The 15,847-nt window shown below is 40.1% G+C and overlaps 1 protein-coding gene across 4 annotated transcripts in view; it reads left to right on the plus strand.

Moving 5' to 3' along the window:
• MEIS1 (Meis homeobox 1) overlaps positions 1-15,847 on the plus strand; it is a 146,637-nt gene that overhangs the window by 68,046 nt on the left and 62,744 nt on the right. For all 4 annotated transcript variants that reach the window (XM_038751203.1, XM_038751205.1, XM_038751206.1 and 1 more), the window contains exon 8: positions 14,255-14,400. In XM_038751203.1, the coding sequence (XP_038607131.1) occupies positions 14,255-14,400 (146 nt within the window). The remainder of the gene's footprint in view (positions 1-14,254; positions 14,401-15,847) is intronic.

Raw genomic sequence — 15,847 nt, forward strand, 5'->3', positions numbered from 1 at the left:
CAGTAGTTGAGGTTTTACTCTATTAATTGCTTTCTAACTCTTGTCTTGTGACCTGTTAGATTTTCCTATTATTTGGAGTGAGTGCCAGGCTACCAATGATTCCCTTATTCTGTGAACTTCAAAATCCCATCTGCTTTTTGCCCACCTCTCCCCACATCCTCCTGCCACCCCAGACCCTTCTGACTTTCCTTAATTGTCTGATTCTTTCAATCAATTGAATTTATTGAGCACTTTGTGCTGCGCAGTATACTAAGCATCTGGGAGAGTATAATATAACAGAGTTGGTTGACACGTTCCCTGCCCATAGAGAGCTTATAGTTTAGAGGGGGAGACAGACATTTGATTTAAATTTACAGATAGGTACGTAAGGACAATGGGGTTGAGGTAAGGGTGAATAAAGGGTGCAAATCCTAGTGCAAGTGTGACATAGAAGGGAGTGGAAGAAGAGGCAATTGAAGATTTAGTTGGGGAAGGGTTCTTGGAGTAGATTCATTCATTCAATCGTATTTATTGAGCGCTTACTGTGTGCAGAGCACTGTACTAAGCGCTTGGGAAGTACAAGTTGATGTTTTTAATAAGGGTTTGAAGGTGGGGAGAGTGAACATCTGTCGGATATGGAGAGGCAGAGAGTCCCAGACCAGAGGCAGGACTTGAATGGGGGTTAGTGGTGGATAGATGAGACTGAGGTACAGGGAGCATTGGAGGAGTGAAGTATGTGGGTGGGCTGGATTGTAGTAGAAAATCAGGGAGGTATGGTAGGAGGGAGCAAAGTGATGGAATGCTTTAAAGTCAATCGAAAGGAGTTTCTATTTCATGTGGAGGTGGATGGGCAGCCAGTGAAGGTTCTTGAGGACTGGGGAAACATGGACTGAACAATTTTGTAGAAAAATGATCCGGGCAGCGGAGTGATGTCTGGACTGAAATGGGGATAGACGGGGCAGAGAGGTAAACAAGGAGGTTGATGCAGTTGATGGAGGGGAAAGGGTGGATTTTAGCGATGTTTCGAAGGTTGAACGGACAGGATTTTGTGGCAGATTGAATATGTGGGTTGAATGACAGAGAGAGCTCACCTCCTCCAGGAGGCCTTCCCAAATTGAGCCCCACTTTTCTCCTGCTCCTCCTCCCCTCCCCATCGCCCCTACTCCCTCCTTCTGCTCTACCCCTCCCTCACCCCACAGCACTTGTGTATATTTGTATGTATTTATTATTTTATTCATTTTATTAATGATGTGTATATATCTATAATTCTATATATCTGTTTTGATGCTGCTGATACCTGTTTACTTGTTTTGTTTTGTTGTCTGTCTCCCCCTTCTAAACTGTGAGCCCATTGTTGAGTAGGTATTGTCTCTATCTGTTGCTGAATTGTACTTTCCAAGCACTTAGTACAGTGTGACACAGAAAGTGCTCAATAAATACAACTGAATGAATGAATTGGGGAGGATGCTTAGTACAGTTCTCTGCATACGGTAAATACTCAAATACAATTAAACGATTGAATGGATGACAGGGTTTGGGTGGGAATAAGAGGAGTTCTGTTTTGGACATCTTAATAAGATTGAGGTGTCAGAGGGACATCCAAGTAGAGATATCTTAAAAGCAGGAGGAAATATGAGACTGCAGAGGAGGAGAGAGATCTGAGCTGCAGATGTAGATTTGGGAATCATCCTCTAGACTGTAAGCTCATTGTGGGCAGGGAATGTGTTTGATGTTATATTGTACTCTCCCAAGTGCTTAGTACAGTGCTTTGCACACAGTAAGTGCTCAATAGGTGTGATTATTGTAAGCTGTTAGATTTTCCTGTTATTTGGAAATAACAATTTCAGTGATTCCCTTATTTTTGCAGTCAACATCCCCTCTGCTTTTTGCCCACCTCTCCCCACATCCCTTCTGCTATCCCAACTCCTTCTTCCTAATTATTAGATAATTAATAATTAAGACATCTCTACTTAGATGTTCCTCTGGTACCTCAATCTTATTATTAATAATAATAATTATTATCAATTATACTACTACTAGTGATAATAATCCTCATGAAGATGGTAGTGAAAGCCATGGGAGTGAATGACTCGACTACTACAGATTACCCTCTGAAGGTAGTTCCTTCAAACCCAGCCTGCTTTTTTCTAGATCCTTGAACACTGCCATCCTTTTTCCCTCCTGAACTGCCTATCTTGGCTTGTGTTTTTTTCTTCGTCGACATCTCTAGTGCAGGATACTAGTCCTGGCTCCATTCTCAAAGATACTATTTTCCCACATCCTATCTGTCACTGGAACTTAAGAGAAGATTGGAAAGTGGGAGTGGGGGAGAGGGTTCCATCAGAAAACTGAAAAGGGAAACGAAAATCCCTTGGGATGGACTAAGGGAAAACGGGCAGGTGGGTAGTCTGAATTACAGCGCGTTTGCCATATGCCAGTGCCAGGGTCCTCAGGGAATATAACTGATAGAAAAAAACACAGGGTAAAGTCCTCTCAGGCCTTAGGAAAGGAAGCTAACAAACAAGGGATGGTAAAAGAGAAGCAGCATGGCCTAGTGGAAAGAGCACAGGCCTGGGATTCAGAGGACCTGGGTTCTAATTCCAGCTCTGCCACTTGTGTGCCTTGTGACCTTGCACAAAATCTGTGCCTCAGTTACCTCATCTCTAAAATGGGAATGAAGACTGTGAGCCCTATGTGGGACAGGGACTGTGTCTGACCTGATTATCTTATAGCTACCCCAGGGCTTAATTCAGTGCCTGGAATTTAACAAATATCACAATTGTTATTATTATTATCATTATGAAAAAGGGAGGAATCAAGTTGTGTAAGTCTGTCTTTAGTGGTCTACTGTATGGAATTAGAGAGAAATATATAGACTACTATAAACTGCAGCAATCATTTAAAAAAATCAATTAGGTGACTGTCTAAAGGATTATGATTTGGGAAAGGCAAGTTGCTACTTTGGGAAACTAAATATGTGTGTCTGTGTATTTTCAAGTGCCTATGTGCACTGTTCTTTTTCCTGTCCAACCAAATTAATATCGATTCTCTGGGTTAAGGGAGATAGATACAGCTAAATCCACAAAAGTGTGCTGTGTAGCTGCACCCGTCTTTCTGCTGACCTTGCCTTCAAAGCAGGTGCCATCCTGCTCCATGTGTGTCTGAAGGGTAAGGTCACTGGAAGAAGGGAGAACTTCCCTAGTGCTTCTGAGCACACAGGCCCTTCTGTACTTGTGTAGATGGGCAACAAACCCCTGGTCCCATAACCATCCTTTGTTGCCATTATGGAAACAAGATTCTGTGCTCACATGCTCATCTTCTTAGCTGGCCAGCTGCTGCCCAGCTCAACCCAGAGTCTCCTGATTGCTCACCGCCGACCTCTTGCCCACATCCTGCCTCTGGCCTGGAATACCCTTCCTCCTCTTATCCAACAATTAGTCTTTCCCCTTCAAATCCTTATTGAAGGCACATCTCCAAGAGACCTTCCCCAACTAAGCCCTCCTTTCTTCTTCTCCACGTCCCTTCTGCATCACTCTGACTTGCTCCCTTTATTCATCCCCTCTCCCATTCCCACAGCAGTTATGTACATATCTGTAATTTATTTATATTAATGTCTGCCTCCCCCTCTAGAATGTAAGCTCATTGTGGGCAGAGAATGCATTTATTTATTGTTCTATTGTACTATCCCAAGAGCTTAGTACAGTACCCTACACACAATAAGAGCTTAATAAATACAACTGACTGACTGAGTAACTGATTGCCTAGTAAGGGGAGGCTTTTGAGACTCTGGATGGGCACCCCGAGGAGGCATGTAGTTTTCCATGACAGCTGGGTGCCTTTGAATTGTGGCAAGCAGGCTGAATATAATTCATCGGGATGTTGCCACTGACACCCACCCATGTCAGGGTATTTATTTTTCTTTTATTTTCCCACCTTCTCTCCATCCTCCCTGACCTCCGTCACCTCTCCCCTCCTCCATTCTTCAATCCTTCAAACATACGACTCAGAGCACCCCTTTCTCTCCACCAGCACCCAAAGACCTGGAGACCAAAACCCATCCCACGGACTTTGTTGTGTTATGAAAGAGTCTCACCTTGGCTGCCCCTGTCCCTCCCTGGCACCCCCAAAGTGTGGCGTGGCAGGAACTGTACCAAATAGGGGCAGAAAGTTAGTCGGGGTGGGGAGGGAAGATAGATGCCGCACATGCCCCAATCCCTCTCTATCCCACTGCCCTGTAACTTTGGGGCTTTGAGGCAACAGGCAGCAGGCGTTGGCCATGACAGAACAAATTAAAAGAAAAAGTTGGGGTGGATTTGGGGTTAGAGGCTGTTAGGGCACTGGAGGGGGAAGGGGAGGTACAAGGGGTGCCACAGGGATGGGAAAGGCTTCAGATTTATGTTCCTGAAGTGGGAGAGAAGACTACAGGAAAACATTGGAGGCTGAAGTTTAAAGGATTCAAGGAGGGAGGGCAGGACAGGTTTGGACGGGTTGGAGTGGAGAGGGGGAGATCTGGGCGAAATTGCAACATGATGAATTACGTTTGCCTTGAATGCTATAGCAAATAAAAAATGCCCCCTGTTGCCTACCCGAATCTAGTGAAAGTCCTGCCTAAGAGATAGAATCTCAACTGCCACCCTAAACTTAAATGACTCTGCACCAAAGGGAGAATGGGAGAAAACCTTGCAGGACCAATGTATATGCCACGGGAAAATCATTTTCCTCCCCTCTCCATCAAAGTGCTTCAGCCCACTGAAACCTCAGCCCGAATTTTCAACAACCCCATTCTCCAGGAGAATGTTTTTTTTAAAAAAAATTCTAATTATTACTCACATAATGTATGAATTACATTTTTGTTGGAAACTAAAGAAAATCCATGTTAGTTTGAGTATTGTAATTTTTCTAAATACTTTAAGGCATTTTAAACTTTGTTTCTAGTGAAACGGTGTAGTCATTGTATTGTTTGTTTTTTAACTACAAAGTTGTTCTTTGTTGTGGTTATAAAATGTTCTGGGATTCCCATTAGGTGTTCACTGTTTTTATCATAATATTGAAACCTGCAGACTAAAAATTCTGAAGTTTCTAGGACTCCATTAAGAAGTTTTAGCAAGAATTTCCACGGTGTTTATTTGTTAAACAAATGCTGAATGGGTGAAAAATGAGTAAAATCTATCTTTTTTTCCTATTCATTGGTGCTGTTTTCCTCAATGTGTAGACAGCTAATTTGCTGTTCTTCCCCTGAGGGGAATTCGAGTCAGAAAGTCATATTGAGTTACTAGAAAAAAAGGTGCTCCTATCTCAGAAGAACAAAATGCAGTGATCAAGAAGAAAACAAACTTAGAAAATTTATCAGATATTTTGTTATAAATTATACTTGTCCACAGTCTTTGCCTCTATGAACTCAGCATGATTTAGCATTCTTTTCATCAGAAAATTGTGAAGAAGGATATCTTTCCTGACAAACCTCATGGCATAAATGCTTGTAAGGAAAAGGTGTCACACGGTGCCCTTAAAAAAGCACAAGCTTTAATATAGTCATTATGCATGGGTCTGGTACTCATTTATTTTCGAATATTTACTTTTTCTATTTAAATTCATTCATTCATTAAATCGTATTTATTGAGCACTTACTGTGTGCAGAGCACTGTACTAAGCTCTTGGGAAGTACAAGTTGGCAGCATATAGAGACGGTCCCTACCCAACAACGGGCTCACAGTCTAGAAGGGGGAGACAGACAACAAAACAAAACAGGTGGACAGGTGTCAAGTCGTCAGAACAAGTAGAATTAAAGCTAAATGCACATCATTAACAAAATAAATAGAATGGTAAATATGTACAAGTAAAATAGAGTAATAAATCTGTACAAATGAATTGTTAATAATGGTGACAGTGATACTTCTCATGTCATGCACTAAACTCAATTTTATTGGGTATCTAAAGTTACCTTTTTGATTAACGTTGACTCTTTCAGATGAACAGGAGATATTTAGTGCACCGCTACTGAATTATAACTACGCCGTTGAAGTGTACTAATGGTCCCCCAGTGGTCTGAAAGAGTTAATGATCCTCCCAAATGCTTAGCTTGCCTTACATGGTAACTTGGAACACCAATGGCATTGGACAAATAATTTTTTTAAATTTAATTTTATAAATTACTTTTAAATAGAATGATCTAAACAGAAGCAACACTGCCTAGTAGAAAGAGGGCAGGCCTGGTAAACTTGTTGTGGGCAGGGAATATGTCTCAACCACTTACCACAATGCTCTGCATGGAATAAACCATCAATAAATATGACTGACTGATTGAGTCAGAGGACCTGGGTTCTAATGCTGCTCTGCCACTTGTCTGCTGAATGACCCTGGGCAAGTCACTTAACTTCTCTGTGCCTCAGTACCCTCATCTTTAAAATAGTTTTTAAGACTGTGAGCCCCATGTGCGACATGGACTGTGTCCAACCTGATTACCTATCCCAGTGCTTAGTATATGCCCGGTATATAGTAATCACTTAGCAAATGCTGTTAAACATAGAGTAACTTTAAAAATACTTTCATGTTAAAATTAATCCAACTTCATTTTCAATAATCTGGTTCATCAGAGTTTTTCTTAACTCAGTTTTCGGTCTTTTCCACTTAACTAAGTGCTAGATAAATATGATTGCTTGATTGAGTTAACTGGGTTTGGTAAATTTAAAAGTTTCTTAGAAAAGAACTCATTAAATTTAGTGATGATAAAGGCTATTTTCACATAGAACAAGTGCTTAGTATAGTGTCAGCGCTTAGTACAGTGCCTGGCACATAGTAAGCAAATAAAGCAACAACAACAACAACCAAAACCAAGCTCTGCTTTACCCAGCCTGGGACAACTGGAGTAAGGGATAATGAAGTCAGTGGCATCCTCCAGGAATTCCACCATTCTCTTTTTAGGAAATTGCCTCTTATTTTGGGGATCCGTGCTGAGATTTCAGAAATGTCAACACCTGTCGAATCAGTCAATCAATCATACTCACAGAGCTCTTACTGTGTGCAAAGCACTGAACTGAGTGCTTGGGAGAGTGAAAAGAGCACAGGCTTGGGAGTCAGAGATCATGGGTTCTAATCCCAGCTCCGCCAGTTGTCAGATGTGTGACTTTGGACCAGTCACTTCACTTCTCTGCGCCTCAGTTACCTCATCTGTAAAATGGGGATTAAGACTGTGAGCCCTATGTGGGACAACCTGATTACTTTGTATCTACCCCAGTGCATAGAACAGTGCTTGGCACATAATAAGCACTCAAGAAATACCAGCATTATTATTATTATTACAATGGTAGAGATGTTCCCTGCCCAGAAGGAGCTTGTTTAGAATGAGATCACTAAATCAAAGGCTGTCCAGCAATAATTTCCTACACCAGGTACTAACTTTAACAGAAAATCAACCTCCCAAATTCAGGCAAATTTTTAGTCATTTCAAAAAGACAAAATGCTTGATTAATGCTTTTATATTACACCTAGTAAATATTCTGACAGTGCCTGGTTGAATACTGTACATCATAGGTTATTCGATGAGAGGTTTTTCTCCCTATAGAAGGTATAACAGATGCCAATGTGGAACTATTTTCTAATGATGCCATAATGGTTTTTCCATAAATATATCATCTTATTTCAACATTTCTGTTTTTATAAATGAGTGGGCAACCAAATACAATATAAGGCATTACCTTGGTTTCTGCTGGGGTGCTTTCAAGAATGCTGTTCCCTCTGTGATTTTACTTTGATCAAACTGGCATCACTCTAATCTGAGAACAAAGGGTTTTATACACCTAAGACCTAGAAGGTTACCAAAAGAATTATCCCCTTCCTTGCAACACAGTCAGAGGAAGGGTTGAATAGAATAGTAGCTAAACTTTTAAAAGTTAAATATTCTGCTCAGAATGTTTAGTTTCTCCATAACAATGAAATGGGTAAGAAAGGAAGGGCATTGTGGAAGCTTTTATTAATTGGAAAAAAACCCCACTAAGTAAGTTGCAGAAAGACCAAATAGCCTTTCACTTATTGTTTTGAGTGAACCGAGAACAGGAGTTGGAGATGAGAATGAGACATGAATAAGCGTGCTCAGCAGGAGTTCCTGCAGGCATTAATTCTATATTTTTGGTCATAGGAGTGTTCAATTATTGAGAGGCAAATAACTTTCCAGTCCAGAATTTATGAATGTTGGTTTTCATCTCTACAATGACCATTCGTGCTTTTTTAAAAGGAGCCTGATCAGTTGACACCTAATCCACCATTTGTTAGAGAAGTACTTAAAGATGCTGTGAGAACTTTCCAGTTCTGTCAAGTACATTTTTATAGGTAGTCTTTTTAAAAACTGGATTTAGATACTGATCTGAATATGGATTGGAAAACTTGGAAACCAGATTATGATTTGATAAAAACAATAATAATATTTATTTAAGCACTTACTCTGTGCCAGTCGCTTTCCTGAGTGCTTGGACAGAGGCAAGAATTGGACACAGGCCCTGCCTCACATAGGGCTTAGAGTCTAAGGTGGAGGAAGAGCAGTAATTCATCCCCATTTTTACAGAAGAGGTAACTGAGGCACAGAGAAGTTAAGTGACCTGCCCAAGGTCACACCGCAGGCAAGCAGCAGAGCCAGGATTAGATCCCAGCTCCCCTGGCTCCTAGACCCATGCTGTTATCTCTAAGCCACACCACTTTTCAGAGTGTTGGAATAGAAGGGCTTTGGAATTTTAAAAACAGTTGAAAGTCTGTCACACACAACAACTTCAAATAGTTATAATTCTTTATCATACGTTAAAGAACACCTGTTTAAAAGATAAATATTGTATCATTTACTTATCATGTATCGTATCATTATCATGTACTTATCATATATCATTTAAGTGTTGTATCATTTTAACACTCTCCTCTCTTTGCACTAATCTGATTCCTTCTCCCATTGGCCACTGGGGAGGATCATTGGTGCCCACCCAACTCTGAACTTGGACTTTCCTGAAGGAGATCCAGAAGTGTGGAGTGTAGACTGTTCAAAGCTCTGGCCAGTGGGCTGAATTGATGGACTCACCAAGGCCAGCCAAGGAATATTTCCCAAAGGCTGAAATGTTGTTATTGGTACAGATGGGTTGGATAGTCGTTGAAAAGTAGCAACATTTGGAGAAAGGTATAAGTGTTGTATGTAGGATGAACATTCTATCAAAAAATAATAGGCAGTAGTTCAATTCTTTTAGAGAAAATTGGAATCTTGCACAGAGATCCTACTAAAAGAATTCTAGTAGTATTTTTTGAGCACCCACTGGCTGCAATGCTCAGTACTAACTCTTGGGAATGTACCAAACTACCAGTGAAATCAATCAATCAGTCGTACTTATCGAGCACTTACTGTGTGCAGAGCACTGTACTAAGCGCTTGGGAAGTACAAGTTGGCAACATATAGAGATGGTCCCTACCCAACAGTGGGCTCACAGTCTAGAAGTGCCCTTAAGGAACATCTCTCTAAAAGGAGAGATGGACATCAATCAATCAATTGTTATTTATTGAGTGCTTAATGTATACAGAACACTATATTAAGTGCTTGAAAGAGTATGCTAAAACAGTGTAACAGAAATATTCCTTGCTCACAAAGAGCTTATGGTCTAGAGGACTGAGTTAACAAACAGGAAAACTGGAGTCTTAACATTTTGCTTCATACGATTTGCCTGTGTTTTTAGAATGGTGCTTTAGGGCAGGTTGGTAAAATTAAGAAAGACTTCGCTGTGAATGGCATTGCTTTTTAAAAATACGACTACGTATATAAATGTGGCCCAAGCTAACTTAACTCATTCATTCAGTCATGTTTATTGAATGCTTCCTGTGTGTGAAGTGCTTACTAGCTGTACACTGCTTTCAATTCTCCCTCCACCGCCCCCTCACTCAGGCTCACCCCCTAACTAGACACTCCCTCCCCAAGTCCAACAGTCCATGGTGCTCCGCACAGTCAAAATCCTTCTAAAAGCCCACAACCTCCAACATGGCTTCCCGGATTAATTCCTAGAATCCCTCACATAATACCTCAGTCATCTCTAGCCCTACTTATATCCATCATTAGCACACACACACACACACACACACACACACACACACACACACGTATGCTCATGTGCACATTCGATTATTTCAATTACTGCTTCTAAATACTTTTGTCTGTTTCTCCTATTTTTGTGCAGGCGCTTGTGGGCAGGGAATGTGTCACTTGTTTTGCACTTTCTAAGGGCACTGCATCCAGTGGGTGCTAAATAAATGCTAGTGCTACTTATACCATGTGTCTGTAAGAGAGAGTGTGAGGGCAAATAGGTTAAAATGGAAACTATGCTGAAAATACTGCATGTCTGATTGGTTCACTCTTTCAACGCTGAAACTGTGTTGAAGCAAAAATGATTTCCTTTATTTCTTGACTGAGTCAAACAGGATAATGCACAGACTTGCATTTTGAATTGTACTGGCAATCTTCAGTGCATATCATTATGTAGAAGATAGCGCTTTATTGCATTTGACAGTGGATTCTGAAAGTTTTATCCCGGGGTAATCCTCAAGAACTTTTTTTTTTTTTTGCCTTTTGCTCCTGGATTTTGGGACCCGGGGTAGTGGAAAGACAGAAGGAGTAGATAGAAGGAGAAGGAGGGGGTGCTTTGACCTGTATGAGAGGAACCCCTGCTGACATGGCCAGTCTGACCCATTGAATGGCCTGAATACGATAAATGCCGCTTTATCCTTTCTTGAAAGGAACGAGATAGCACAGCCTAAATGCCCGGGTATGCTTAAATAGGCAACTCTGGGACGTTTGAGTTGAGCGTGTTTGAAATCTGAGCTCTCTGACAGCCTAGGAGCTGCCACAGGTCACCTGCCTTGTTCCGTAGGGATAGGCCCAGGTCTCCTAAGAAATTGCGCGTGGACGAATTGTAGTACAAATTCCTTTCTTTGTTGGTTGGCCTCTTTCACTAGACCATGGCCTATAAAATTTTGTAAAAACAATTCTTAAATATTATTTGAAAGGGCAAATGGCCCATGCTGAAAGGTTTGACAGTTTGACATATAGTGCATGGTTTTGATAGCTTGGGCTCTCCTATTGCTTGTTATAGGCTGGGTGTTTTTTAACTAGTGTCTTGTTGCTGTGCAGGGTTCCTGCGCTCCTAGCAGTTTGACAGGCAATGAGTCTGCTTCAGTGATCTTAAATCCTTTTAGACTAATTTGTGAGGGAGCAGAAAAACAGCTAGCACCTTTGGATCCAGTGTTCAGAAAACAGAGAGTCAGGTATTGCCAATTAAAGTGCCATTCAAACAATCGTTTCAAGATAGATTACTTTAAGTTCCTCTGATAATGTCATGCAAGGCCTAGAGAAAAAGCAACTGAGAGATTCACTGCAGAGGGAGGATTTGAGTGGAGGAAACTCATCGGTGACTGAAAGAGAGGCAGTGCAGGGCAAATTTCTGCATTAGAATCTTGCATATGTGCAAGGAGAACACTAGTAAAGTGCCTAGTCTGTCCCTAAATAGCCACAGGCCATTTTTAAGAGTCTCTGGCCCCTCAGTCACTGGCCTACTAGTTAATTGCCACACGGACTTTGTGACACATGGGCAGATAATATGACATTTTCAGTTTCTGTCACTAGCAAACGCCACAACGTTGCTTGCACTAGTTGCTAAGAAGCTGTCAGAAACCATTAGCAGTTGGCTAAAGTTGCCCTATGGCATTTCCTCATGGCATCAGCAAAACGAGCATAAATCACCCAGTGGAGCCTACTGCTATACTAATGAGGCTGTAAGCTTGTTTATGGACTAGCATCATTTTTATGATTATTTCCACCTTTTCAGTTTGCCTTCATTCGACGGCGGGAGAAGTCAACTCCAGGAATGAAGTCACTGCTGACATTTTACAAATGTGGTTCAGAGCTGCAACCATGTGGTTGGTCCGTGGTTCTCTGAGTTTGTTTAGTGATCTTAAAAATTAAAAAAAAAGGAAATAAATCCTCCAGGGATCTTCCAGAGGTGACTGTATCAAATTGCAACGGGAATGGAAATGCTAAGGGTACAATTGGCCATTTAGATTTTTCTCTGAGGTTTTGATTTTATGAGATCAATTTTCAATTTTAAAAAGTGGAAGAGGTTAAACAATTTATTAAAATCTCCCCAAGTGTTTGCTTTCAGGATAGTCTGTTTTATTATGCTCCTTCTCCTTCTCCATTTCCCTAACTCGTGTCGGACGGGACCAGGGGTTTATTGTTTTAGGCCTTTCTGAACATGTACCAGTATTTACACTGGATTGAAAGCATTTGCTTCCAATGAAAATCTTGTCTTAGATTACAACTCAGCAGTGTAATTTCCCTCCCAGATGGGAGTAAAGTAGCTGTATTTGCCTAAAAACAGTAGGAAGAACAAACTCTGCATTAAGCCAAGGCTGTTTTTGGCTTGAGCTAATGATGTAACAGAAACCTTTTATTTGGGATAGGTCACTGCCAGGGATTGACGGAGGTGATCTGGCTCTCGCTTGAAAGGTTTCTCCATTGTATCTACATAAGTCTTCACTTAAAAAATTCTGTTCCTAATGCTTCTGCTTTCATACAGCAGAAATAAACAGGAAAGGTTCTGGTGAGTGTTATACATGGAATGCAGAAAGCCTTTCCTCTCCTAATGGAGTATATAATTCAGGTGCCCTGAAGGCATGCTTTCAGGAATTCTTTTGCCTGAGGTAATGGGAAGCTAAGGCTGCTTTAAGGCCTTGATTATCTATTGATGCACAAAGCTGGAAAAAAGTCATCTCCGCTGGATTATAGTAGATATTTCCATAAATTATCAATGAATTCTCTTCCAGGCAGGCACTAGGCATTGCCTACTAAATTAATCTGAAGGGGTTTTGTGATGGATAGAAAGTGTATTTAAAAAAGGAGTAAAACAATCAGGGGGAGGTGGTGAAAAACAGTGTCATTAGGTTAGAAGCTTTTCATTTTTAATCAATGAACAAATAATATTTTTCTTTTCCGTGCTTGCCTTTTGCATACAGAAAGTGGATTAGCCCATTGAAATTTTAAATGCTGTTGAGTTGTTTCCTTTGCTCATGTTTCTTTTATGAATTGTTATTTTATATGGTGAATTGCTTCTCTGTATAAAAAGCCTCTTTAAATACTGGGCTTTCAAAGAATTTATCAGTCAAAGCTGTCTGGACTTCTTATGAGACTCTCTACTTTATAAAAACAGAGATGAGTCTTTCATTAAATACATATCCTGTCAGGAAGGGCTGTTTCAAAGTCCACTAAATTAAATGAAGACTAAATCCTGAAAACTTCTAATCGTTTTATGTGTTTGATTCCATGGGATGGGACTTGTTTATATATTGGAAGTATCAGAAAGCCTTCCTTTCTTCTATTCCTAATGGAATAGGCCTTTTTTTTTCATTCAGTCCAATGTTAGGAGATTTCTTGGTCATTCTTGTCTGGAGTGGGTATGTTTTGAAGAGTGCTTGCTAAGTTGCGACACAACTAAGCAACACAACCTTTGGACACCAGAATGTCTGTGTAGTGTTCAAAATTAGTACATATATATGCATACATACATGTAGATTAATTTAATGAAGGAATTGTTTTCATGTCAAAACTATTTCAGTCCCATTTTATCTTCTCTGCATAAGACTCTGTCTTGCCATATAAGTCTGTCTAACCATAGTCCTATGGTCAAATGTTTGAATTGAAAAAAACAAACTGTCATCGAACTTGTTTAAGATAGGCCGCTGGTACAAAGTGTTGGTGTTTTCTGGCTATTTCTTCCCACTATTTCAAAGCCAAAAATTATGTTTTTACCTTTAGGTTGTATTCCACAGTAGAAGATAGTACCTTGGCTAGTGCCTAGCCTCATGATGTAACATCAGAGTTGAATGTCATTTGTCCATCTACATAATTGCTATGAAGAAACACCTAATAAAGAGATTCCTTGTTCTTCACCAATGACTCGGGTGCTTTGGAAAATGAAAACCCGCATGAATTACTTTTTGTTTGTTTTACTTTGCTGCTATGCAAATGAGAGAGCTGTATGCTTTTTTTGGTACTCCAGAATGGTTTTCCTGAATTTGTTTATTCAGAAATGATGGCTCCCTGAGCCAATAGAGTCTGTTCCCCTCCCCCAACCTTGGAAAAAAAAAACAGAATTCAACCTCCATTTAAACTGCTCTTTTGCTGTTGCTTTTGCCCCCAAATCAATCTTTTGAGTTAAACATATAAAGGTAGCACCAGTCAAAATTTGATTCACTATATTTACAGGTGACGGCTTGGACAACAGTGTAGCTTCCCCCAGCACAGGTGATGATGATGATCCAGATAAGGACAAAAAGCGTCATAAAAAGCGTGGCATCTTTCCCAAAGTAGCCACAAATATCATGAGGGCATGGCTGTTCCAGCATCTAACAGTAAGTGCATTCTAGATGACATATGGAAATAAATATGGACAATGTCATAGTTGTGGTAGAAAACAAATGAACTATTGTCTTTTATCGACTTGTAATATTTAATGAAATAAGTGTGTTAACATCGTATGCTACATTTTCTGCTGAGGAAGCATAAACGTTTTTCAACTCCTCCCCGTCTGCCCCCAGTAAAAGATCATTTTTACTTGAAGTCCATTTTTGTACTTTTGTTGCATCCAGCAGGTTAGACGGAATATGGTAGGAAGTAGGAGGTTATTTACATTTATCACAGAAAGCATACACATTCATGATTTTTTTTTTTGCTTAAATTCTGCTTTCTACTCCAATATTAAGCTCCTTTTTAGAAGGGAGATGGGCTTGAGAATTAGAGGCTACATTTGGTCTGCTTTCATGCATTTGTGAATGGCTTATCATTAATAAAAAGCCCCAGCTATATTTAGATGACACCAAATGTTCCCAGAATTCATTTTAGAATGGTTTGATTGCATTGAGTTACATTGCATAAGTCTCATTTGTCTGGGTCAAAGCTCGAAAGTGAAAGTTGTCACTGTATTTAAACCGAAAAGGAAAACAGCAATATATAGTCAGTTCTTCCTGTTCAATCCCTTGTGACTTTTCAAACCGAGTAACAGTTTATATTGTCTGTGTGAGTATTGCTGTTTTCACTGCAGGAATTCTTCTGGAGATGTGAGGGACTGGAGATTCTGGACTTTTTTTGTGCCACTGGGGCTTTTTGTTTTGTTTTGTTATGTTATTGTTCTCAGTGAAGTCTTTGTATAAAACTGTCTTCATCATTAGAGTTATATTGGTATTCCCTTTTGATAACATCTAAGTTTAGAAAGAAGACAAGTGGAAAAATATCTATATAAAATAACATTTTAAACACTTAATATTGCTGGGGGTAAGTAGTGATTTCTGGTCAGGCAACTGTGGAAAAAAATGTTTTTATAAAAATACATTGAATTGTCATTACTGACCCAGAGTGAAATAGGAAACATTCCTAAAATACATTTTGGTAAAATAACGCCTTTAAAAATCCTAAAATGGACCCCTTTTTTTTATCTTTTTCCCTCCATTTCTTGCTTGCCTCTTTAACCGGTTAGGTTAGGTTCTCCTTCCCTAAAATCAAGTGGCTGTTTTACTGTTAGGAACGAACATTCTGAATCACCAAAATTGGGGTGTCCATCCACCGAATATCAGATTTGTTCCGCACTTTCACAGCTGCATCACTTAGTGAGGTGTAATGATGCAGTAAAGCAAACTTGGTTTATGTCCGTAGGCCAGGCGAAAGCTGCCTCTGAACAGGTTGTCTATGCATCCAGTAGCACCTGCAAGTACAAATTAATACAGGTTTTCTATTAAACATGAATTTATAAAGTGAAATTGGAGCCATAGTAGCTAAGTGAGGTATGTGTGTCGGGGGGTTGGG

This window comes from Tachyglossus aculeatus, chromosome 9 (genome assembly GCF_015852505.1).
Source record: "Tachyglossus aculeatus isolate mTacAcu1 chromosome 9, mTacAcu1.pri, whole genome shotgun sequence".
In the NCBI taxonomy this organism is placed as follows: Eukaryota; Metazoa; Chordata; class Mammalia; order Monotremata; family Tachyglossidae; genus Tachyglossus; species Tachyglossus aculeatus.